General features: G+C 44.6%; 3 protein-coding genes across 3 annotated transcripts in view; 2 read left to right on the top strand and 1 right to left on the bottom strand.

Annotated features, from left to right (window-relative positions):
* Positions 1-23,115, top strand: part of LOC140381488 (retinal cone rhodopsin-sensitive cGMP 3',5'-cyclic phosphodiesterase subunit gamma-like) — a 455,783-nt gene that overhangs the window by 200,779 nt on the left and 231,889 nt on the right. The gene's annotated exons all lie outside the window — the stretch shown is intronic.
* On the bottom strand, positions 221-8,940 carry LOC140381537 (glutamine synthetase-like). Its single transcript, XM_072465602.1, has 3 exons — positions 8,722-8,940; positions 467-616; positions 221-363 (listed from the first exon to the last, which is right to left on the bottom strand). Exons 1-3 carry the CDS (start codon positions 8,888-8,890, stop codon positions 221-223), a joined length of 462 nt encoding a protein of 153 aa, XP_072321703.1. The 5' UTR covers positions 8,891-8,940.
* Positions 13,433-17,096, top strand: LOC140381536 (uncharacterized). The gene is made up of 3 exons (XM_072465601.1): positions 13,433-13,492; positions 13,923-14,027; positions 14,580-17,096. The coding sequence occupies exons 1-3, from the start codon at positions 13,433-13,435 to the stop codon at positions 17,094-17,096; spliced, it is 2,682 nt and encodes an 893-aa protein (XP_072321702.1).

Below are 23,115 nucleotides of genomic sequence, written 5' to 3'. Positions count from 1 at the left end.
CAACATAGCTCTGACCACTCGCAATCAACCGACCACGCAAGCCCCACTTTAAGACTTTTTCATGGACAGGTCCTAATAAGTCTAATTTAGTATTTTATGTTAAAAAGTGCTGCCCTTCTGAATGTAACAGCAAAAGAGTATTGTTGATCAGCTTATGTTGTGGTGGTTTTGGGTAAAGGATAATGGATGTTCTTCTGAGAGTACAGAACACTGGCCTCCATCACGGCGGTGGCTCGCTGTTGGCCCATCCGAAGGGCAGTCCTTCCAGGGTCTGGAGCAGATACTCCTGCTCGAACCCAAACCACGGCTTTTGGTCCTTCACAGCCTCCATAACCTGCATGCACTCTGACCTCCTGTTTCCCGCTGAACCGCAAAAACACAACTTTAGACCTGGTTTAGTTGTTGATTAAAACATGATTTGATCCTCCAGTCTTGCATATATTTAGGGTGCTGACGTGTCACTTACGAGCTGGTGTCCCGTTCAGCTCCCGCACGTCGCACAAAACCAGTTTGTTTGGGTCCAACATGAACGGGTCCCGGAACATCTGAACCGGAATCAACGTGAACTCTGACGTCTGCCCATTACAGGTGTATGATGTAAACCACTGCGGAACATCTGAGAACAAAACATTTAGAGAAAATTATCACTAAGCAAATCAATTTATTTTTGTAAGGCCCAAAATCACAACAACAGTTGCCTCTGAGGGCCACAGGGAGAAATGAATCAACAATGTCTGTGGTGGCGAGGGACGATGTCCCAGGGTCCTCTGTCCTTAGACTCTCCTTCTCGGCCAGGAAAAACTACAAAAAAACCTCTTTGGGAAAAAAGCGTAGAAACCTGGAGGAGTTCCAGTGAAGGAGAGATCCGACTCTCACAGACGGACAGACGGACACAAGGAGACTGGAGCTGGACCCACTCTTCAGGCAGAAGAGGGACCGACTGAGTCGAACTGGACCCACTCTTCAAGCAGATGAGGGACCGACTGAGGCGAACTGGACCCACTCTTCAGGCAGATGAGGGACCGTCCACACAGGGCAGGGACCACTTCACCAGGGGAGGGGCATCTGGGTCCACAGGTCCTCAGGAGTGAGAGAAAGAAAAGAAGGCGGTGAACAGTTTGCAAGTGGAATTAAAAAATAAATATTGTTTGATAGCATAAGTAGTCAGAAGAAGAAGAGGATGGTGCTCAAGCTGTCATACTTCCCCCAGCATAGTTACTCCTAGGGCAGCGTAGCTGAAGCTGTGGGTTTATCTTTCTGTTCCTAACTACTCTGACCATAAGCGATTTCGAAGAGGAACGTTTTAAGCCTGGACTTAAATGAAGAGACTGTGTCAGCATATTTAACATGGGTTGGGAGCTGATTCCATAACACAGGAGCTTGGTAGCTAAACGCTCTACCTCCTACAGTACTTTTAGAGACTCTTGGCACCACCAGAAGGCCAGCATTCTGAGAGCGAAGAGCTCTGTTTGGATGATATGGTTCTATAGCATCTTTGAGGTAGGATGGGGCCATGTCATTTATGGCTTTGTAGGTCAAGAGTAGAATTTTGAATTTGATTCTAAACTCAACAGGAGCCAGTGAAGAGACTCCAGCACCGGCGTAATGTGCTCTCTTCTTTTTGTTCCTGTTAGTAATCTTGCTGCTGCATTTTGAACCAGTTGAAAGCTTTTTATGGAGCTTTTAGGACACGCTGCAAGCAGGAGTTACAGTAGTCTAATCTAGTCGTTACAAATGCATGGATAAGTTTTTCAGCATCGCTTTTAGGCAGGATTCTTCTGATTTTGGCTCTTGTTGCGCAAATGGAAATAGGCTGTTTTACAAGCTTGATTTATATGAGCTTTAAATGAGAGCTCCTGGTCAAATAAGACTCCAAGGTTTCTTACAGTAGAACTAGAGGCTACACTGACATTGTCCAGTGTGACTATCTGCTCAGATAGAGCATCTCGTAGATGCTTAGGGCCAAGCACAATGACCTCGGTTTTTTCAGGGTTAAGAAGCAGGTAGTTTAGTGTCATCCAGGTTTTTATCTCCTTCACACAAGTACTAAGTCTGTCTACTTGATCGCTCTGATCAGGTTTCATTGATAAATACAGCTGAGTGTCGTCTGCATAGCAGTGGAAGTTAATGCCTCTACAAGATGATATTTTCTTTGTGTAACTGCATGTCGATGATAATGTATTTTATATGTTATGAAATAAATAAATAATGCAACTTCATGCAATATGTGCATAAAGTTATGAAGGATACAATTACATGAGATAATTTGGCTACTATGAATGAATAATTATTAGGCCTATTACATAGCAAATAAATGTCCATTTGAGATTTAATTCTTAGGGAAAGCCTGCCTTTCATAATCATAATAATGAAGGCTCAGAAAAAAAGGGTGATGAAAGAAAATTAATATCTAATAATGGGCCAAGGGGCATGTTGGAAAACCTGCAGGCAAACTACACTCATTTCTCTGTGAATATGACTCTGTAATAAAAAACACCGTGTTTTGAAGCGTAAAATACAGAACACTACGTGGCCGCTGACATCTTCTGCTAGAGCGGCCGTTAGCCTGTAGAAATATCTGAATTAGATGCACCGTTGTATGAGCCACAGGGTTCAAAGTGTGGGAAAAAAGTAGCGGCTTGAAGTCCAAAAAGTAATATATATATATATATATATATATATATATGAGCCATGAGGAAAAAAAGTACTTGAACATTCATTCATATTTTATTTTTCATGGTGCTACAAATAAGTATTTGAACATCTGTTAGTCTGCCTTTAAAAAGTCCATCTCTGCTCTATTAATCCAAATGAGTAGCTCCTGTTTGAGCTCGTTAGCTGCATAAAGACCCCTGCCCAGCCCACAATAAGTCAGACTCTGCCCACTGCCATGGACAAGACCAAAGAGCGGTCAGAAGACCCGAGACTGAACTGTAGACCCCCACAAGGCTGGGAAGGGCTACGGGACAATTGGCAAGCAACTTGTGAAAGATCAAGTGTTGGGGCAATTGTTAGAACATGGAAGAGGCTGAAGAAGATGTCACTCTCCCTCAGACTGGAGCTCCATGAAGATCTCACCTCAGACTGGAGCTCCATGAAGATCTCACCTCAGACTGGAGCTCCATGAAGATCTCACCTCAGACTGGAGCTCCATGAAGATCTCACCTCAGACTGGAGCTCCATGAAGATCTCACCTCAGACTGGAGCTCCATGAAGATCTCACCTCAGACTGGAGCTCCATTAAGATCTCACCTCAGACTGGAGCTCCATGAAGATCTCACCTCAGACTGGAGCTCCATGAAGATCTCACCTCAGACTGGAGCTCCATGAAGATCTCACCTCAGACTGAAGCTCCATGAAGATCTCACCTCAGACTGGAGCTCCATGAAGATCTCACCTCAGACTGGAGCTCCATTAAGATCTCACCTCAGACTGGAGCTCCATGAAGATCTCACCTCAGACTGGAGCTCCATGAAGATCTCACCTCAGACTGGAGCTCCATGAAGATCTCACCTCAGACTGAAGCTCCATGAAGATCTCACCTCAGACTGGAGCTCCATGAAGATCTCCCCTCAGACTGGAGCTCCATGAAGATCTCCCCTCACCTCAGACTGGAGCTCCATGAAGATCTCACCTCAGACTGGAGCTCCATGAAGATCTCCCCTCACCTCAGACTGGAGCTCCATGAAGATCTCCCCTCACCTCAGACTGGAGCTCCATGAAGATCTCACCTCAGACTGGAGCTCCATGAAGATCTCACCTCAGACTGGAGCTCCATGAAGATCTCACCTCGTGGGGTTCAATGATAATAAGAAAGGTAAGGAATCAGCCCAAAACTACAGGCGGAGCTGGTCAATGATCTGAAGCGAGCTGGAACCACAGTTTCAAAGGTTACTATGGTAACACACTACGCCGTCATGGTTTAAAATCATGCATCGCACAGAAGGTTCCCCTGCTCAAATCTGAAGCCTGCCAATGACCATTCTGGAGTCATGGGAGTCATGGGAGAAAGTCATCCAAGTCTCTACTCGTTTGGAGGAAGAAGAAGGATGAGGACCATCCGGAGAACACCATCCCAAGAACACCATCCCTACTGTGAAGCATGGAGGTGGAAACATTATGCTTTGGAGGTGGAAGCATGCTTTGGGAGCTGAAAATCTGTGTTGCTCAGCGACAGCCCTGAAACCTGACAGATCTAGAGATGATCTGTGAGGAGGCGTGGCCAAAGTCCCTGCTGCAGAGTGTGCAAACCTGGTCAAGAACTACAAGAAACCGTTGACATCTGTAACTGTAAACAAACCAAATATTAACTTTTTTCCAGGTGCTTATTTACAGAAAAAAACAAACAAATAAATTATTTAAAAATCATACGATGTGATTTCTGGATTTTATTTTTTAGATGCTGTATGTGATGAAAATGTCAGGGAGTTCAATACTTACTTTCGTCACTGTAAAAATATTGCAACCACCATGTCCAGATCAGAATTGTTTAATAACAGACCCATAGAAAGAGATGATGTCATTATCTTGACATGTTTCTGAAAAAACATCCTCCTTCGTCAGAAGCGCCACACAATGGTTTGTGTCTGGATGAGTTTTGGAAACATGGTATTTACCATTTGATAAATGTCTGATATAAAAGAAAAAAAAAACTAACTAAAGGTAAGAAGACATAACTGTAGCAGACAAAAACACAATAGGTCTTCTTTAACATGCAATAGCCTTTTCTGTGTAAAAGATGTTACTACATGTGCACAAATGTTGGATCTGATAACTCTCAGGTGTTAGATCCATTAGACCCGTTTTAACTATATGTGACTTGCCGCTCTTAAAACACTTAAAACCGCAACAAGTCGACGCCGACGAAAGGGAGAAAAAGACAAAATAATTTTATTTTTTTCGAATGTGATTTTCGTTTTTTTCCAGAATGTGCAAATTGAAATTATTGTCACCTTTGCCTCGTCACTTTTGCCTCAGGCTTGATCGAGCGAGGCTACACCAGAGCAGACAGAGCTAAGCTAAGCTAAAACGCTGCAGCACTGGACTTCTCTTACGATAGATTGCTTTACCGCTGACTTTTGGAGGCCCACGTAAACTGCGTGCTTTCAGTAAGGCTTTTGGAAGCGCTGCTTTGGAGGTTACGTCTGGAACTGTTGAGGGCACTGCTGTGAGATCTAGCAGTGTTATTGACTCTAAATCAAAAGGTAGCCAAACGTGAAGTTGAACTGACGCCAAAGGGTTTTCTGATAAACTTGATCTACTGCAGACTAATAGGAAATCATTGATAAATAAGGCCTCTAATATTAAACTGACAATGCTGAGTTTTATTGAAAATGGTGAATATCTAATGGTCCAAGATGCTCTTAATGAACTGGTTTTAAGTTGTGTCAAAACAAGATGTGATTTATTAACATGAAAATAAAATGTCACTTGACTCTGTGTAGATTGTTACCTTTAGCGATTAGAGTAATAAATCTAAGGTTGTTCTGAATGCACCAAAAAGGAGGAGGGGAGGGCTTTTCTCAATGAGAGGCAAATGAGCACAATTGTCTTCCTTTGTGAGCCCAGGTAAGGAATCTTTGAGCCCCGTTTTCTTCAAAAAAGGATTTCAGAGTTGTATACATTCAAATGACCACAACTTACTCAAATATGATCAGATCTACATGATTGAGACATCATTGGATAGCTTTGAAAGTAATAACTCAAAATGTCTCTGGGACTTGTTCCTTGTTTTAAGACGGCTGGTCACATATTTATTCACCTATTTCCCATCTGTACAATATTGGCCAATAGAATGTTGTGATGTTATTTGAAGCCCGGTGTAATGGAAAAATGTCACGTAATAACCTGATGTGAGTGTTTCACAATGTGTTTGATAAGGTGTCCGTGCTTAAGCCTGGAGACCCCTGTCCTGCCTCCTGGACAATTCAATTCAATTTATTTTTGTAAAGCCCAAAATCACAACAACAGTTGCCTCTGAGGGCGACAGTGAAAAATGGATTAAACAATGTCCGTTGGGATGAGGGACGATGTTTCAGAGTCTGTCCTTAGACCCTCCTTCTCGGCCAGGAAAAACTACAAAAAACCTCCTTGGGAAAAAGTTGACACTTGCCTGGACAAAGGATAAGATCCCCGGCTATAAAGATATAGTCAACACCAGGTGTCTGCTCATCGCCGTGCATGTGGGGACATCCTTGTAGGAACAGACTCCAAGGATGCCCCACATAGTCTGGTTTGGGTTTAGTCTGGTTTTGCGCATGCATGGCACCTGTTTTTATGCCTTTGTACATATGTAACATTTCTGTTTTCAGGTGTCGGACCAGGGAGGGAGCGACCACTCTGTTAGGGACAGTGTTTTGGCTGTGCACGACTGGAAATAAAGATCCAAGACGACTTGGTTTTACTTTGCCTTGTTTCTCTGACAATTTGGCGTCACAAATAAAATCCTTCGCTCGGTGATTCGTCTTTGTGGGCCGTGTGACACGGTGTTTTGTCCTTCTCATTTAAGAGACGAGAGGGCCGTCTCACAGGCCTGGGAAGAGGATGCTGGTGCTAAGTCCAGAAAAAGAACATATGGTGAGTTGTCTTGTCTTAATTGTGTAGACTAGGAAGGGTTTTGGAAGCATAAATAATTCTGTTGGACACGTGTTGCTGATTGGGCCGGTGTCCAAACGTAGCTTTGTTGCAGGTGCCTGGGGAGAGGGAAGTCTTGATTAAACCACTCGCCAGTTGGATTGTCAGTTGGCATAGGGCCACTGTAAAAGTCCAGGGAGAATTGGCACACTCACCCATTGACCAAGACTTAGAGCTTTGGTTGAGTTTTGTTTGGGACAATGAACTAGGAGCTAAATTTAGGGCACGCAGACGAGACCGGATCCATCGTTAAAGGCGTCGACAAGAAAGTCGTTAAAAAATATATGCACGCATGACACAGAAAAAGTTGTTCCAGGAAAAAATAACATTGTAATCAATCTAAGAGTGATGTGTCGATCCCGGAGACACCTGTTACTATGGCGATTTCAAACAAACATGGGCTAGAATGGGTGGAATGCCTGTCAGACTCCCAGGCCACCTGCCCGAGAGAGGGCCACTGTGGACCGGACACTGGAGAAGACTGACCGCACCCAGACCACTGCCTCCACTCTGGACACACGCTCGTATCTGTGAGCCATGCCTGCTGGAGTCCACCATAAGCACGGCACATGAGACTGACCACCATCATCATGTCTATGTCAATCGATCAGTCGATCGTTGAATATGGACATTGAAGCTGACACTGGTGGACAAATACCACCTTAAAGAAGATTTACAGTATGGATCACACCGTGGAGGTGCTCCTGCTGGGTGTGGTCATGGGAGAAGATAAACATCTGAGACCACTGCTGAAGGGCAGTGAGAGGACAATGAGACTGTCCACTGAGGCTTCAGCGTGACCCTCCACTCGGGGCAGAGCCTGGTCATGTGGGGCATATAAAGGTAACATTTCACAAGACATAGAATTAAAAATCTATATTTTTGTTTTGCTTCGCCATATCTGCATCACACGACAAACATATTCTCCCAGAAATGAAGTAACACTTTGCACAGATTATCTTAAAAATACCCCATAATTTAGATTCCTCAGTTTTTTAAATATGAACTGGAAAGTTTTTAATCGGTCTCTGTTCAAATATTACTGTTTGGACTGAGTTCTAATGAGGAAAATAGAGCTATACTCTTCAAGAAATAGAGCGCTACATAAAATTAAAACTATACAATTATTTTATGTGCTGTAACATTGTTTATTTTTTATTTTTGTTTGCCCCAAATTTTTGCGCATGATTGTTTAGTTTTGACAAGAACCTTTTTGCCAATGATCCATACGTCTTATACGTCCGTAATTGTTGCTGCTGATTTCATTTTTGATTGCAACATGAGCCTCCTTTCATAAATGATATTATTTTTTGCTAAAAGTGGTTTCATAGAAGTTTGGTGATCTCTCGTATAACATAAAAGTTACTCAGATAATTGTCTCCTTGTCAAACAGACGAGGCTGAACTCCGGCGTCCTCTGCTCTCACGCAGACTAAACACAGATCTTTTTTACACAATAATTTGAACAAATGTGCACAAAACACAAGGTGAACTTTGTTTTACTTTGTCTTATTTCTCTGTCACTGTCTACAGAAATGTCCACAACACCAGTAATACATGCGTTCGCGGTGACGTCATACATCTGGGACTGCCCCATAGCGGCCATTTTGAAAGGGCAAACGATATATATAAACCACCACGACTGCATTCTTTTCTACAGCTTAATGAGCTACGAATACTTTGATTCTTCAGACGTCACCAGAGCAATGTCCTAACAGAAAGCAGGTTTTTGGCATTTTGGCTTCATATATCCTGGATATCGTGTGAAGTAGACGTGCTGTTGTGCCCCTTTCAAAATGGCGGACTCGGTTGCTACTGTACAAGTTCCCGGAGGAGCAAACGCATGTATTGAGCGATATGTTTGGAACACACTGGAATGGATGACCCTGAATGAACCAAATAACAAAAAGTTGAAAACTTGAAAATGTACACTTTTACAGATGTTATTGCTGTTACATCTCTGTGTCTTTGTTTGAAAGATTTAAAGGAAACAGAGAGAATTTTAGTTGTACATTTCTCAGATTTAGCTTGATATTTAGAACTCAAATCCCAGAACCTTTTTGCAGCTGAATGACAGAACTGGACTGACCTTGGACACGTTGTGGCTCAGAGTCCAGGATCCGGGTCTTGGCTTTGGGAGCGGTCCCAGATGGATTTATCCAGACGTAGGTGACCTGACACTGCGGCGCTGTGTGGAGGGAGAGGTAGGGCATCCGGGCCACTTTATGCAAGCACAGTGTCTCTGGCAGGAAAGACATCTCGGCAAAATGTGTTTGTAAAATCAAAAAATATCACTGAATAAAAACAAATTGTACAGAAAAATACTGTTTAATAAAAGGTACAATTTCACAATTAATAAATCGATAACAAGTAGAAAGAACAAACATGTAGACTTAACAAAATAAAAAAAAATATTATTACAAAAGAAAGTTTGTTAAAAACTATCAAACTAAAATAAAAAGAAGGCTACAATAGAAAGGGTAACCCTCATAGAACAAATAGAAATGAATATTATAATGAAGCCTGCAGAGATCAGGCGCGCAGCAGCAGGGAACGTGTGCCACCTGCACAGGTGTTTAAAGCAGCTGAGGGAAGGGGCGGAGCCAAGGCAAACCTGCCCCACACGTATGGGTGGAGGGGGCGGGGCTATGTGTGGAATGGGCGGGGCCAGGTGACTAACGGCTGTTGGTCTGAAAGGAATCTGTTGTTTTAGATGAGAAGGTAAAAATCCATCCAAAACCAACCAACATCCTTCAGTCCAGCAAATCCAGAAGTGGAAAGTACAAAAGTAAAAGTACTGCAGTACTCAAAGGAGACACATAAGTTACTGCATATGCTCTGTTCATGGAAATAATAAACTTATGTTTGAATGTTGATGATGTGTTGAACTTAGCATTGTGGGCCGTCCTTGTCACTCGATTGTGCTCCAGCTCCGAGTCACACGCAGCGATGGAGATGGAGTGAGAATACTGACATGATTATGAAGACACAGAGTCAGAGAAGGTCTTCAGGAGCGGCCCTGTCAGGAGCGGCCCTGTCAGGAGTGGCCCTGTCACTCCAAAAGACCTGAGTCTCCTCAGAAGGTGGAGCCCACTCTGGCCCACTGATTAGACCTTTTATATTTTGAAATATTGGATGAAAAATAATATGTAATTTCTCCAGTTTACAAAAAATAATTATAATGATGTAATTGTGTTCTTGCAGCACTAACTGCAGAAAACAAATCTGCTTTTGTCCTGGTCTAGAACCAAACACTGATTCTGTCTCAGCTTCACAAACTAAACCTAATACAAAGAGGCCAAAACTGAGTTTTGGCTCCATCTACAGGCTGCACCGGTCATTACACAGGTTTTTAACGAAACACTGGAACGTTTTCTCCAAGAAAGTGAAGCGCAAACGCAGTATCCAGAATACTGTGACGTGTAAACGCAGTATCCAGAATACTGTGACGTGTAAACGCAGTATCCAGAATACTGTGACGTGTAAACGCAGTATCCAGAATACTGTGACGTGTAAACGCAGTATCCAGAATACTGTGACGTGTAAATACAGTATCCAGAATACTGTGATGCAGTAAACGCAGGATCCAGAATACTGTAAGGTGTAAACGCAGTATCCAGAATACTGTGACGTGTAAACGCAGTATCCAGAATACTGTGACGTGTAAACGCAGTATCCAGAATACTGTGACGTGTAAACGCAGTATCCAGAATACTGTGACGTGTAAACGCAGTATCCAGAATACTGTGACGTGTGAATGCAGTATCCAGAATACTGTGACGTGTAAACGCAGTATCCAGAATACTGTGACGTGTAAACGCAGTATCCAGAATACTGTGACGTGTAAACGCAGTATCCAGAATACTGTGACGTGTAAACGCAGTATCCAGAATACTGTGACGTGTAAATACAGTATCCAGAATACTGTGACGCAGTAAACGCAGGATCCAGAATACTGTGATGTTTAAATGCAGTATCCAGAATACTGTGACGTGTAAACGCAGTATCCAGAATACTGTGACGTGTACTGATGCAGTATCCAGAATACTGTGACGTGTAAACGCAGTATCCAGAATACTGTGACGTGTACTGATGCAGTATCCAGAATACTGTGACGTGTAAACGCAGTATCCAGAATACTGTGACGTGTACTGATGCAGTATCCAGAATACTGTGACGTGTAAACGCAGTATCCAGAATACTGTGACGTGTAAACGCAGTATCCAGAATACTGTGACGTGTAAACGCAGTATCCAGAATACTATGATGTGTAAATGCAGTATCCAGAATACTGTGATGTGTAAATGCAGTATCCAGAATACGGTGACGTGTAAACGCAGTATCCAGAATACTGTGACGTGCAAACGCAGTATCCAGAATACTGTGACATGTAAACGCAGTATCCAGAATACTGTGACGTGTAAACGCAGTATCCAGAATACTGTGACGTGTAAACGCAGTATCCAGAATACTGTGACGTGTACTGATGCAGTATCCAGAATACTGTGACATCTAAACGCAGTATCCAGAATACTGTGACGTGTACTGATGCAGTATCCAGAATACTGTGACGTGTAAACGCAGTATCCAGAATACTGTGACGTGTACTGATGCAGTATCCAGAATACTGTGACGTGTAAACGCAGTATCCAGAATACTGTGACGTGTAAACGCAGTATCCAGAATACTGTGACGTGTAAACACAGTATCCAGAATACTGTGACGTGTAAACGCAGTATCCAGAATACTGTGACGTGTAAACGCAGTATCCAGAATACTGTGACGTGTAAACACAGTATCCAGAATACTGTGACGTGTACTGATGCAGTATCCAGAATACTGTGACATCTAAACGCAGTATCCAGAATACTGTGACGTGTACTGATGCAGTATCCAGAATACTGTGACGTGTAAACGCAGTATCCAGAATTATTTGACGTGTAAACGCAGTATCCAGAATACTATGATGTGTAAATGCAGTATCCAGAATACTGTGATGTGTAAATGCAGTATCCAGAATACGGTGACGTGTAAACGCAGTATCCAGAATACTGTGACGTGCAAACGCAGTATCCAGAATACTGTGACATGTAAACGCAGTATCCAGAATACTGTGACATGTAAACGCAGTATCCAGAATACTGTGACGTGTAAACGCAGTATCCAGAATACTGTGACGTGTACTGATGCAGTATCCAGAATACTGTGACATCTAAACGCAGTATCCAGAATACTGTGACGTGTACTGATGCAGTATCCAGAATACTGTGACGTGTAAACGCAGTATCCAGAATACTGTGACGTGTACTGATGCAGTATCCAGAATACTGTGACGTGTAAACGCAGTATCCAGAATTATTTGACGTGTAAATGCAGTATCCAGAATAAAGTGACGTGTAAATGCAGTATCCAGAATACTGTGATGTGTAAATGCAGTATCCAGAATACTGTGACGTGTAAATGCAGTATCCAGAATACTGTGATGTGTAAATGCAGTATCCAGAATACTGTGACGTGTAAACGCAGTATCCAGAATACTGTGACGTGTAAACACAGTATCCAGAATACTGTGACGTGTAAACGCAGTATCCAGAATACTGTGACGTGTACTGATGCAGTATCCAGAATACTGTGACGTGTAAACGCAGTATCCAGAATACTGTGACGTGTACTGATGCAGTATCCAGAATACTGTGACGTGTAAACGCAGTATCCAGAATACTGTGACGTGTACTGATGCAGTATCGAGAATACTGTGACGTGTAAACGCAGTATCCAGAATACTGTGACGTGTATCGATGCAGTATCCAGAATACTGTGACGTGTAGACGCAGTATCCAGAATACTGTGACGTGTACCGATGCAGTATCCAGAATACTGTGACGTGTAAACGCAGTATCCAGAATACTGTGACGTGTACTGATGCAGTATCCAGAATACTGTGACGTGTAAACGCAGTATCCAGAATACTGTGACGTGTACATATGCAGTATCCAGAATACTGTGACGTGTAAACGCAGTATCCAGAATACTGTGACGTGTAAACGCAGTATCCAGAATACTGTGACGTGTAAACACAGTATCCAGAATACTGTGACGTGTAAATGCAGTATCCAGAATACTGTGACGTGTACTGATGCAGTATCCAGAATACTGTGACGTGTAAATGCAGTATCCAGAATAATTTGACGTGTAAACGCAGTATCCAGAATACTGTGACGTGTAAATGCAGTATCCAGAATACTGTGACGTGTAAATGCAGTATCCAGAATACTGTGACGTGTAAATGCAGTATCCAGAATACTGTGACGTGTAAATGCAGTATCCAGAATACTGTGATGTGTAAATGCAGTATCCAGAATACTGTGACGTGTAAATGCAGTATCCAGAATACTGTGACGTGTACTGATGCAGTACTGAGCATGTGCAAACTTGACAAAAACATTTGGCAGCAGTAGCTTGAAACTTCTACCAGGGCTTTTTATTTGTATATTTGATCTTCACAAATCAAGTTGTCTACAATACAATCTTTAACAGCAGATGTCTGTGGTGGTCCGTGGTGGTCTGTGGTGGTATGTGGTAGTCTGTGGTCCGTGGTGGTCCGTGGTGGTCCGTGGTGGTCAATGGTGGTCCGTGGTGGTCCGTGGTGGTCTCAGACTGACGCTGTGGGACTTATTTTCCACTGTTAAAAACGTCTTTAACTGAAGCTGTGGCTGTGCCTTACAGTCTCTTGTCTGATTGGATCTTGGATCGAGCTGAAAACTTATTCTAAAAAGACATAAGTTAGCAAAGTTGCCAACATGTTGAGCTCCTTTTCCATGGTTACCACTCTAGATATCCAGAATATTCAGACGGCGCACGTATACAGGGATATGAGTATTCTGGTGTCTCATGCAAACGCCACATCCAGAGTCCAGCTCGTCATAACCGGATTATTGTTATAAATAGGTTATTCATACGCATGTAACCACATTCAATCATATTTACAACTGAATTAATCCCTGAGGGAAATCTTAAGAGCGGGAGGACTTTGCATTAAACTTTATTCCAAATATGACATTAAATAGAAACAATGGCCAATTGAAGGAAGAAAAGGTGAAGTTTGCTAAACACAGAAAACGAGGCTTAAAGATAAGAAAAGCTTTATTTGTCCCACAATGGGGAAATTCCAGTGTTGCAACACAGATTAGGCACAGATTAAATATTAAGAAAACAGATAATTTAAAGAAACACACTTATCCTTAATAACACTGTCTCTTCTTAAACAGACGTGTGTTGTGTTTCTCACAGTTGGAGGAGGTGTCACAGAAATGCAGCGTCTCTGAGAAACGCTGCTCGCTGCTGAAAAGTGAAGTGGGAGACTTGACACAGAAGCTCAGCGCCCTCAAAGAGAAGGTGCTGTGCCACTTCTACTGGATCTGGACTTTCACATGTTTTTAGAGCGTTAAGACCGCCACAGTTTCTCTTTCATGAACAGAAAAGTCATGATTTATGTTTGTTTCACTCAAGACGAATGAACACGGCCTTCACTCTGAATGAGCCGAACGGCCTCTTGTGATTATGCAGCAGGGTTTGTTTTGTGTCTTTTATGGCTTTTATTAGACTATTTACTGCACTTTTTACCCATGAATGCTTCAAAGTTGCAAATGTTTTGGACTCGTACAAACGGCTTTCAAGAATTAGTTTTTACTTTGACTTGTTTTTGGGCCAGAAAGACCAAAACGTGTCAAAGTATAAACCTTTTCTGTCTTAAAAATGATCTTTAGTCCTTTTTTTAGTCCAAGTTTAGCCCTGATTTAGAACAGATTTAGTACCTGCTTTAGTCAATGGAGCACTGCTTTTGACCTGCAGTATTTAGTCGATTACTTGGTTAATCGAGGTTTTAATTGGTTTAAAATGCTCAAATGTGATGCACAATCTTATTCTTTCCATGTTTTTTTTTTCCAGGCTCAAAAACAGGAGTCGACGGTGGAAACTTTACAAACCGAACTGGATCAGACCAACGAAGAGCTGGACAAAATCAACTCGTCTCATTTGGAAGAGCGCGCGCAGCTCATCCACGACCTCCAGGGCTGCGAGCGCGAGATCGACGACCTCAGAGACGCGCTGCGCGAGCGGGAGGCGGAAATCGCCACGCTGACCAGCAACGCCACGGAGTACGCCAACCAAATCGCCCAACTGACGCGGGAAATCAAACTCAAAGCGGAGAATTTGGTCCAAGTGGAGGGCGCGTTGCAGAAAGCTGAGCGGGACGTGGCGGTGCTGCGCGACTCGCAGAGCTCGGACCAGCAGGTTCTGAACGCCAAAGTGTCCGAAATGCTTGAGAAAATGAATGATTTGGAGGCAGAATTGACCAAAACCAAAGACGAGAGCGACGCAAAAGGAGTCGAGGTCGAACAGTTGTTTAAACAAGCGGATGAAGACAAGACATTGATACGAGAACTAAGAGTAGATCTGCAAAAGCAAACGAACGGTCACAGCAGCCATGTTTCGGAGTGTGAAATGCAAATCAGTTCACTTAAAGAGCGATTGACGTCCACAAATGAGAAGCTAAAAGAAGCAGAAGAGGAGATTTTCAAGTTGAATTTCAGTCAGGGAACGCAGCAAGAGAAAGAGCAAATGTGGGAGAACGAGCTGAAAAACTATAAAGAGGAAAAGAATCAACTTTTGGCAGAAGTGGACAAGTTTAACTCTGAAATTAAGACCCTCACTGAGGAAAAAAATCAAATTATAACCACATTGGAGAGAAGGATTGAAGAGGAAAGTACAAAATATACCTTGGAATTGAAAGAACGTGATTCTGAAAACCAGAGGATAAAGAATGAACTGCAAAGTAAGTCGGAAAATATGTCCAAATTGAAAAATGTGTTGAAGAATTTGAAAATGGAAAAGGGGCAAATGCAAGAAAAGATGACGAGTTTAAATAAAGAAATTCAGGGTCTCAAAGAAGAACAATCTAAACTTGAGAATGAAGTTACTCTGCATCTTGGCACAATCTCAGAGCTTAACAACGAGAAAGATCATTTGAACGTAAAAATAACCCAACTAGATGCGACATGTTCGGAAAACACAGCAGCCATTGAAACGTTACGAAAGGAAAAGAAAGAGCTTAAAATTCAAGCCGGCCATTTGAACCGAGTTATAGAGCAGAGCACGCATTCCAATTCTGAAGTCTTATTCGCCAAAACTAACGAATGTACGCACCTCAGCAAGGTTCTACGAGAGAAGGACGAGGAGATGACGAGACTGCAAGAAAAAGCGGACAATTTGAGTTCTAAAGTTACATTTCTAGAGCAAGAAGTATCTGAAAAAGAGAGTGTCATTTCTGAACTTAGAACCAGCTTTGATCGACTGCAACATCGACTGAAGCAACTTGAAGAAACTTTGTCCAAAATGGAGGAACAAGAAGTACATTTCAAATCCGAACTGTCTCAAAAAGACGTCATCCTGGACGACCAGCGAGCGAAACATTTGAAATTTGAGAACGAAAAGACAAATCTGCAAAATGGCATCGAAGCTCTCAAGTTAGAAAAGTCAAACTTAAGCAAACAACTTGAGGAAAAAGATGAGAAATTGCAACACTTGACCAAAGACTTTGAGAATGAGAAAGACGATCTGGACAAAGCCAACGGTACAGTCCAGTCTCTGAAGTGCCAGGTCGGCTCAATAGAGGCGGAGTCTAGAAAACTGGAATCGGAGCTCGAATCCAGACGAGCAGAGTTGGAAACGCTGCAAAAAGATATGCAATCGACAATGGAGGAAAACCGTAACCTTTCCAACAACATGGAATCCATAAATGTGGAGCTGGCCCAGGCCCTAGAGCTCAACATAAAGCTCCGTGAGGAAGTTAGCGGCCTCTCGGAACGCAACAAAACACGTGAAGAGGATTTAGAACAGAGTTTACAAGAGATGAATGAGCTTAAGAAGGAGAGGAGTTCATTACGAGAGCAGATTTTGAACGATCAAAGCGTCATTGAAGGATTGGTGAAGGAGAAAGAAGACGTCACGCAGACGATCACAAAGCTAAACAGAGCTCTGAGCGAACATGAAATCTTGAATTCTGAGAAAACAAACGAATGTCTGAATCTGCTGAGGGAAAAAGAAGAATTTGTACAGAATCTGCAAAAGGAAATTGGCAAATCAAAGCTAGAAATCGACGGGTTGAATGAGGCTTTGTCAGAATCCAAGAACCAGCATTTGCAGCTCGAAGACACAGTTTCAATGCTTCAGGAACAAGGCGCGGCGCTAAAGTCTGCCCTCGTGGAGAAAGATGCTCTGCTCACCCAGGAAACGGACCAAAATAAGCAACAAAACCAAACTCTTTCTATGATGCGAAAAGACTTTGAATCGCTGCGGGAAGATATCGAGCGAAAAGACGAAAGAGACGGAGCAGGTGGTTGGGATTCTGGTGTAACGGCAGAGAGGCGCCTCCAGGTGGCACTGCTGCCGTACTTTTCACCGTGAATGAAACAGAAGGATCTTTTCTGTGTCAGGCGGATCCTCCAGTTTCTGACGACTTTTCCCCAGGGGATAAAAGTAGAGGAGTCATTGCCATGGAAACCTGCAGTGACACGCCTGACGGACGCTTCATGCAAAATAACAAAGAAAAGCGTTTCTGTTCAAGAAGTAGAACTTCCATCTGAACACGAGCAACAGAAACCACTGAATCAGGACTAAACCAAGACCAGACCTGGACCTGGACCTGGACCAGGACCAGGACCAGGACCAGGACCAGGACCAGGACCAGGACCAGGACCAGGACCAGAACCAGGACCAGGACCAGAACCAGGACCAGGACCAGGACCAGGACCAGGACCAGGACCAGGACCAGGACCAGAACCAGGACCAGACCAGGACCTGGACCAGGACCAGGACCAGGACCAGAACCAGGACCAGACCAGGACCAGGACCTGGACCAGGACCAGGACCAGGACCAGGACCAGGACCAGGACAAGACCAGGACCAGGACCAGACCAGACCAGGACCAGACCAGACCAGGCCTGGACCAGACCAGGACCAGACCAGGACCAGGCCTGGACCAGGCCTGGTCCTGGTCTGGACCAGACCAGGACTAAACAAGGGTAAACAATCCGTCTCTTCGTGTTAATCTTAATTTAGACTCGTTCTGCTGTGGCCTCAATAATGCCCCACTTTTAATCTTAGTCCGGGTTCTGTTTTATTCCTGTTTTATTCCTGTTTTATTCCTGGTTTAGACCTGGTTTAGACCTGGTCCTGGTCTGGTTTAATCCTGGTTTAGTCCTGGTTTAGTCCTGGTTTAGACCTGGTTTAGACCTGGTTTGGAACTGGTCCTGGTCTGGTTTAATCCTGGTTTAGTCCTGGTTTAGTCCTGGTTTAGACCTGGTTTAGTCCTGGTTTAGACCTGGTCCTGGTCTGGTTTAATCCTGGTTTAGTCCTGGTTTAGTCCTGGTTTAGACCTGGTTTAGACCTGGTTTAGACCTGGTTTAGACCTGGTTTAGTCCTGGTTTTGACCTGGTTTAGTCCTGGTTTAGACCTGGTCCTGGTCTGGTTTAATCCTGGTTTAGTCCTGGTTTAGTCCTGGTTTAGACCTGGTTTAGTCCTGGTTTAGACCTGGTCCTGGTCTGGTTTAATCCTGGTTTAGTCCTGGTTTAGTCCTGGTTTAGACCTGGTTTAGACCTGGTTTAGACCTGGTTTAGACCTGGTTTAGTCCTGGTTTAGTCCTGGTTTAGACCTGGTCCTGGTCTGGTTTAATCCTGGTTTAGTCCTGGTTTAGTCCTGGTTTAGACCTGGTTTAGTCCTGGTTTAGACCTGGTTTAGACCTGGTTTAGTCCTGGTTTAGACCTGGTTTAGACCTGGTTTAGTCCTGGTTTAGACCTGGTTTAGTCCTGGTTTAGACCTGGTTTAGACCTGGTCCTGGTCTGGTTTAATCCTGGTTTAGTCCTGGTTTAGTCCTGGTTTAGACCTGGTTTAGTCCTGGTTTAGACCTGGTTTAGACCTGGTTTAGTCCTGGTTTAGACCTGGTTTAGACCTGGTTTAGCCCTGGTTTAGACCTGGTCCTGGTCTGGTTTAATCCTGGTTTAGTCCTGGTTTAGTCCTGGTTTAATCCTGGTTTAGTCCTGGTTTAGTCCTGGTTTAGACCTGGTTTAGTCCTGGTTTAGACCTGGTTTAGACCTGGTTTAGTCCTGGTTTAGACCTGTTCCTGGTCTGGTTTAATCCTGGTTTAGACCTGGTTTAGTCCTGGTTTAGTCCTGGTTTAGTCCTGGTTTAGACCTGGTTTAGACCTGGTCCTGGTCTGGTTTAATCCTGGTTTAGACCTGGTTTAGTCCTGGTTTAGTCCTGGTTTAGTCCTGGTTTAGACCTGGTTTAGACCTGGTTTAGTCCTGGTTTAGTCCTGGTTTAGACCTGGTTTAGACCTGGTTTAGTCCTGGTTTAGTCCTGGTTTAGACCTGGTTTAGACCTGGTTTAGTCCTGGTTTAGACCTGGTTTAGACCTGGTTTAGACCTGGTTTGTGGCTCTGGCATGATTCTGCGGTGGTGTCCCAGGATGCTTTGCTGCTGTCCTGGTTAGTTTCCATGGCGATGTCCTGTCAGTGGTGTTAGTCCAGATGAAGTCCGACTCAGATGATCACACGAGCCACATATTTACTGTTTAGAACCACAATGTTCAAGTCACTCAGGTCGTGTTCAAGTCTCTCAGGTCGTGTTCAAGTCTCTCAGGTCGTGTTCAAGTCTCTCAGGTCGTCAGGTCGTGTTCAAGTCTCTCAGGTCGTGTTCAAGTCTCTCAGGTCGTGTTCAAGTCTCTCAGGTTTGTTCAAGTCTCTCAGGTTTGTTCAAGTCTCTCAGGTCGTGTTCAAGTCTCTCAGGTCGTGTTCAAGTCTCTCAGGTCGTGTTCAAGTCTCTCAGGTTTGTTCAAGTCTCTCAGGTCGTGTTCAAGTCTCTCAGGTCGTGTTCAAGTCTCTCAGGTCGTGTTCAAGTCTCTCAGGTCGTGTTCAAGTCTCTCAGGTCGTGTTCAAGTGTCTCAGATCGTGTTCAAGTCTCTCAGGTTTGTTCCAGTCTCTCAGGTTGTGTTCAAGTCTCTCAGATCGTGTTCAAGTCTCTCAGGTTTGTTCAAGTCTCTCAGGTTGTGTTCAAGTCTCTCAGGTTGTGTTCAAGTCTCTCAGGTCGTGTTCAAGTCTCTCAGGTCGTGTTCAAGTCTCTCAGGTCGTGTTCAAGTGTCTCAGGTCGTGTTCAAGTCTCTCAGGTTGAGTTCAAGTCTCTCAGGTCGTGTTCAAGTCTCTCAGGTCGTGTTCAAGTCTCTCAGGTTGAGTTCAAGTCTCTCAGGTCGTGTTCAAGTGTCTCAGGTCGTGTTCAAGTCTCTCAGGTTGAGTTCAAGTCTCTCAGGGGTTTGTTCAAGTCTCTCAGGTCGTGTTCAAGTCTCTCAGGTCGTGTTCAAGTCTCTCAGGTCGTGTTCAAGTCTCTCAGGTCGTGTTCAAGTCTCTCAGGTCGTGTTCAAGTCTCTCAGGTCGTGTTCAAGTGTCTCAGATCGTGTTCAAGTCTCTCAGGTTTGTTCAAGTCTCTCAGGTTGTGTTCAAGTCTCTCAGGTCGTGTTCAAGTCTCTCAGATCGTGTTCAAGTCTCTCAGGTTTGTTCAAGTCTCTCAGGTTGTGTTCAAGTCTCTCAGGTTGTGTTCAAGTCTCTCAGGTCGTGTTCAAGTCTCTCAGGTCGTGTTCAAGTCTCTCAGGTCGTGTTCAAGTGTCTCAGGTCGTGTTCAAGTCTCTCAGGTTGAGTTCAAGTCTCTCAGGTCGTGTTCAAGTCTCTCAGGTCGTGTTCAAGTCTCTCAGGTTGAGTTCAAGTCTCTCAGGTCGTGTTCAAGTGTCTCAGGTCGTGTTCAAGTCTCTCAGGTTGAGTTCAAGTCTCTCAGGGGTTTGTTCAAGTCTCTCAGGTCGTGTTCAAGTCTCTCAGGTCGTGTTCAAGTCTCTCAGGTCGTGTTCAAGTCTCTCAGGTCGTGTTCAAGTCTCTCAGGTCGTGTTCAAGTCTCTCAGGTCGTGTTCAAGTGTCTCAGATCGTGTTCAAGTCTCTCAGGTTTGTTCAAGTGTCTCAGATCGTGTTCAAGTCTCTCAGGTTTGTTCAAGTCTCTCAGGTTGTGTTCAAGTCTCTCAGGTCGTGTTCAAGTCTCTCAGATCATGTTCAAGTCTCTCAGGTTGTGTTCAAGTCTCTCAGGTCGTGTTCAAGTCTCTCAGATCATGTTCAAGTCTCTCAGGTTTGTTCAAGTCTCTCAGGTTTGTTCAAGTCTCTCAGGTCGTGTTCAAGTCTCTCAGGTTGTGTTCAAGTCTCTCAGGTCGTGTTCAAGTCTCTCAGGTCGTGTTCAAGTCTCTCAGGTCGTGTTCAAGTGTCTCAGGTCGTGTTCAAGTCTCTCAGGTTGAGTTCAAGTCTCTCAGGTCGTGTTCAAGTCTCTCAGGTCGTGTTCAAGTCTCTCAGGTTGAGTTCAAGTCTCTCAGGTCGTGTTCAAGTGTCTCAGGTCGTGTTCAAGTCTCTCAGGTTGAGTTCAAGTCTCTCAGGTTGAGTTCAAGTCTCTCAGGTCGTGTTCAAGTCTCTCAGGTTGAGTTCAAGTCTCTCAGGTTGAGTTCAAGTCTCTCAGGTCGTGTTCAAGTCTCTCAGGTCGTGTTCAAGTGTCTGGGGAGAGGGGAGTCTGGGAGTCCCTGCTTAGACTGCGGCCCTCGCGACCCGGCCCCGGAGAAGAGGAAGAAGATGGATGTTATATCATGTAAAATGTAGATAATGTTGTTTTGAAGTGCACAGTTTATACGTTCAGAGCTTGAGCTCAGGTCAGTTATTATATTTTCCTGTTTAATGCACTTTTATACATTCACGTACTCGCGTCTGGGCTTGGGAAACACTAAACTCCGCCTCTGCTGCCACTAAGCTCCGCCTCTGCTGCCACTAAACTCCGCCTCTGCTGCCACTAAGCTCCGCCTCTGCTGCCACTAAACTCCGCCTCTGCTGCCACTAAGCTCCGCCTCTGCTGCCACTAAACTCCGCCTCTGCTGCCACTAAACTCCGCCTCTGCTGCCACTAAGCTCCGCCTCTGCTGCCACTAAACTCCGCCTCTGCTGCCACTAAACTCCGCCTCTGCTGCCACTAAACTCCGCCTCTGCTGCCACTAAGCTCCGCCTCTGCTGCCACTAAACTCCGCCTCTGCTGCCACTAAGCTCCGCCTCTGCTGCCACTAAACTCCGCCTCTGCTGCCACTAAACTCCGCCTCTGCTGCCACTAAGCTCCGCCTCTGCTGCCACTAAACTCCGCCTCTGCTGCCACTAAACTCCGCCTCTGCTGCCACTAAACTCCGCCTCTGCTGCCACTAAACTCCGCCTCTGCTGCCACTAAGCTCCGCCTCTGCTGCCACTAAACTCCGCCTCTGCTGCCACTAAACTCCGCCTCTGCTGCCACTAAGCTCCGCCTCTGCTGCCACTCGCGCTCACAATAACAACAATAATAACTGTAATCATGTTGTTTACCACACTTTGATCATTATGAACAATTTCTACAAAGACACAAAAAAGCTCGTTATCCCGGAGCCGCTGCCGAGACTCAAGAAAAACACTTTGAGCCTCGAGTGAAAAACACGGCTCAAAAGCCTCATTAGTCGTGGTGACAGCGCCGCCTGCAGGTGGCACACACATCACACACACTGTCCTTGTGCTCTCGGGCCAACAGGAAGTCTCTACACTGCAAAACAACTTACACAGTGATGATAATCAAATGGACATAATTCATTGGCCATTTCACCAGTTGATGATTTTGTCGATCGTTTGTTTCCTGCTCAGATTCTGACGTCGGGTAACTTAAACCTGATGTAAATCCTCCTGACGCCTTTTACCCCTGATCTGAGCCAGTCACAAGAAGACAGTGTGTGTGAGGGGCGTGGCTAAAGCTAATGTGTGTGAGGGGCGTGGCTAAAGCTAGTGTGTGTGAGGGGCGTGGCTAAAGCTAATGTGTGTGAGGGGCGTGGCTAAAGCTAGTGTGTGTGAGGGGCGTGGCTAAAGCTAATGTGTGTGAGGGGCGTGGCTAAAGCTAATGTGTGTGTGAGGGGTGTGGCTAAAGCTAGTGTGTGTGAGGGGTGTGGCTAAAGCTAGCGTGTGTGAGGGGCATGGCTAAAGCTAGTGTGTGTGAGGGGTGTGGCTAAAGCTAGTGTGTGTGAGGGGCGTGGCTAAAGCTAATGTGTGTGAGGGGCGTGGCTAAAGCTAATGTGTGTGAGGGGCATGGCTAAAGCTAGTGTGTGTGAGGGGCGTGGCTAAAGCTAGTGTGTGTGAGGGGCGTGGCTAAAGCTAGTGTGTGTGAGGGGCGTGGCTAAAGCTAGTGTGTGTGAGGGGCGTGGCTAAAGCTAGTGTGTGTGAGGGGCGTGGCTAAAGCTAGTGTGTGTGAGGGGCGTGGCTAAAGCTAATGTGTGTGAGGGGCGTGGCTAAAGCTAGTGTGTGTGAGGGGCGTGGCTAAAGCTAGTGTGTGTGAGGGGCGTGGCTAAAGCTAGTG

This window comes from Eucyclogobius newberryi, unplaced genomic scaffold, assembly GCF_026437365.1.
Source record: "Eucyclogobius newberryi isolate DKJ021-1_F unplaced genomic scaffold, fEucNew1.0.hap1 SCAF_5, whole genome shotgun sequence".
Lineage (NCBI taxonomy): Eukaryota > Metazoa > Chordata > Actinopteri > Gobiiformes > Gobiidae > Eucyclogobius > Eucyclogobius newberryi.
The sequence above is the reverse complement of the archived record's forward strand: the minus strand, read 5'-3'. Positions and strand labels throughout refer to the sequence as shown.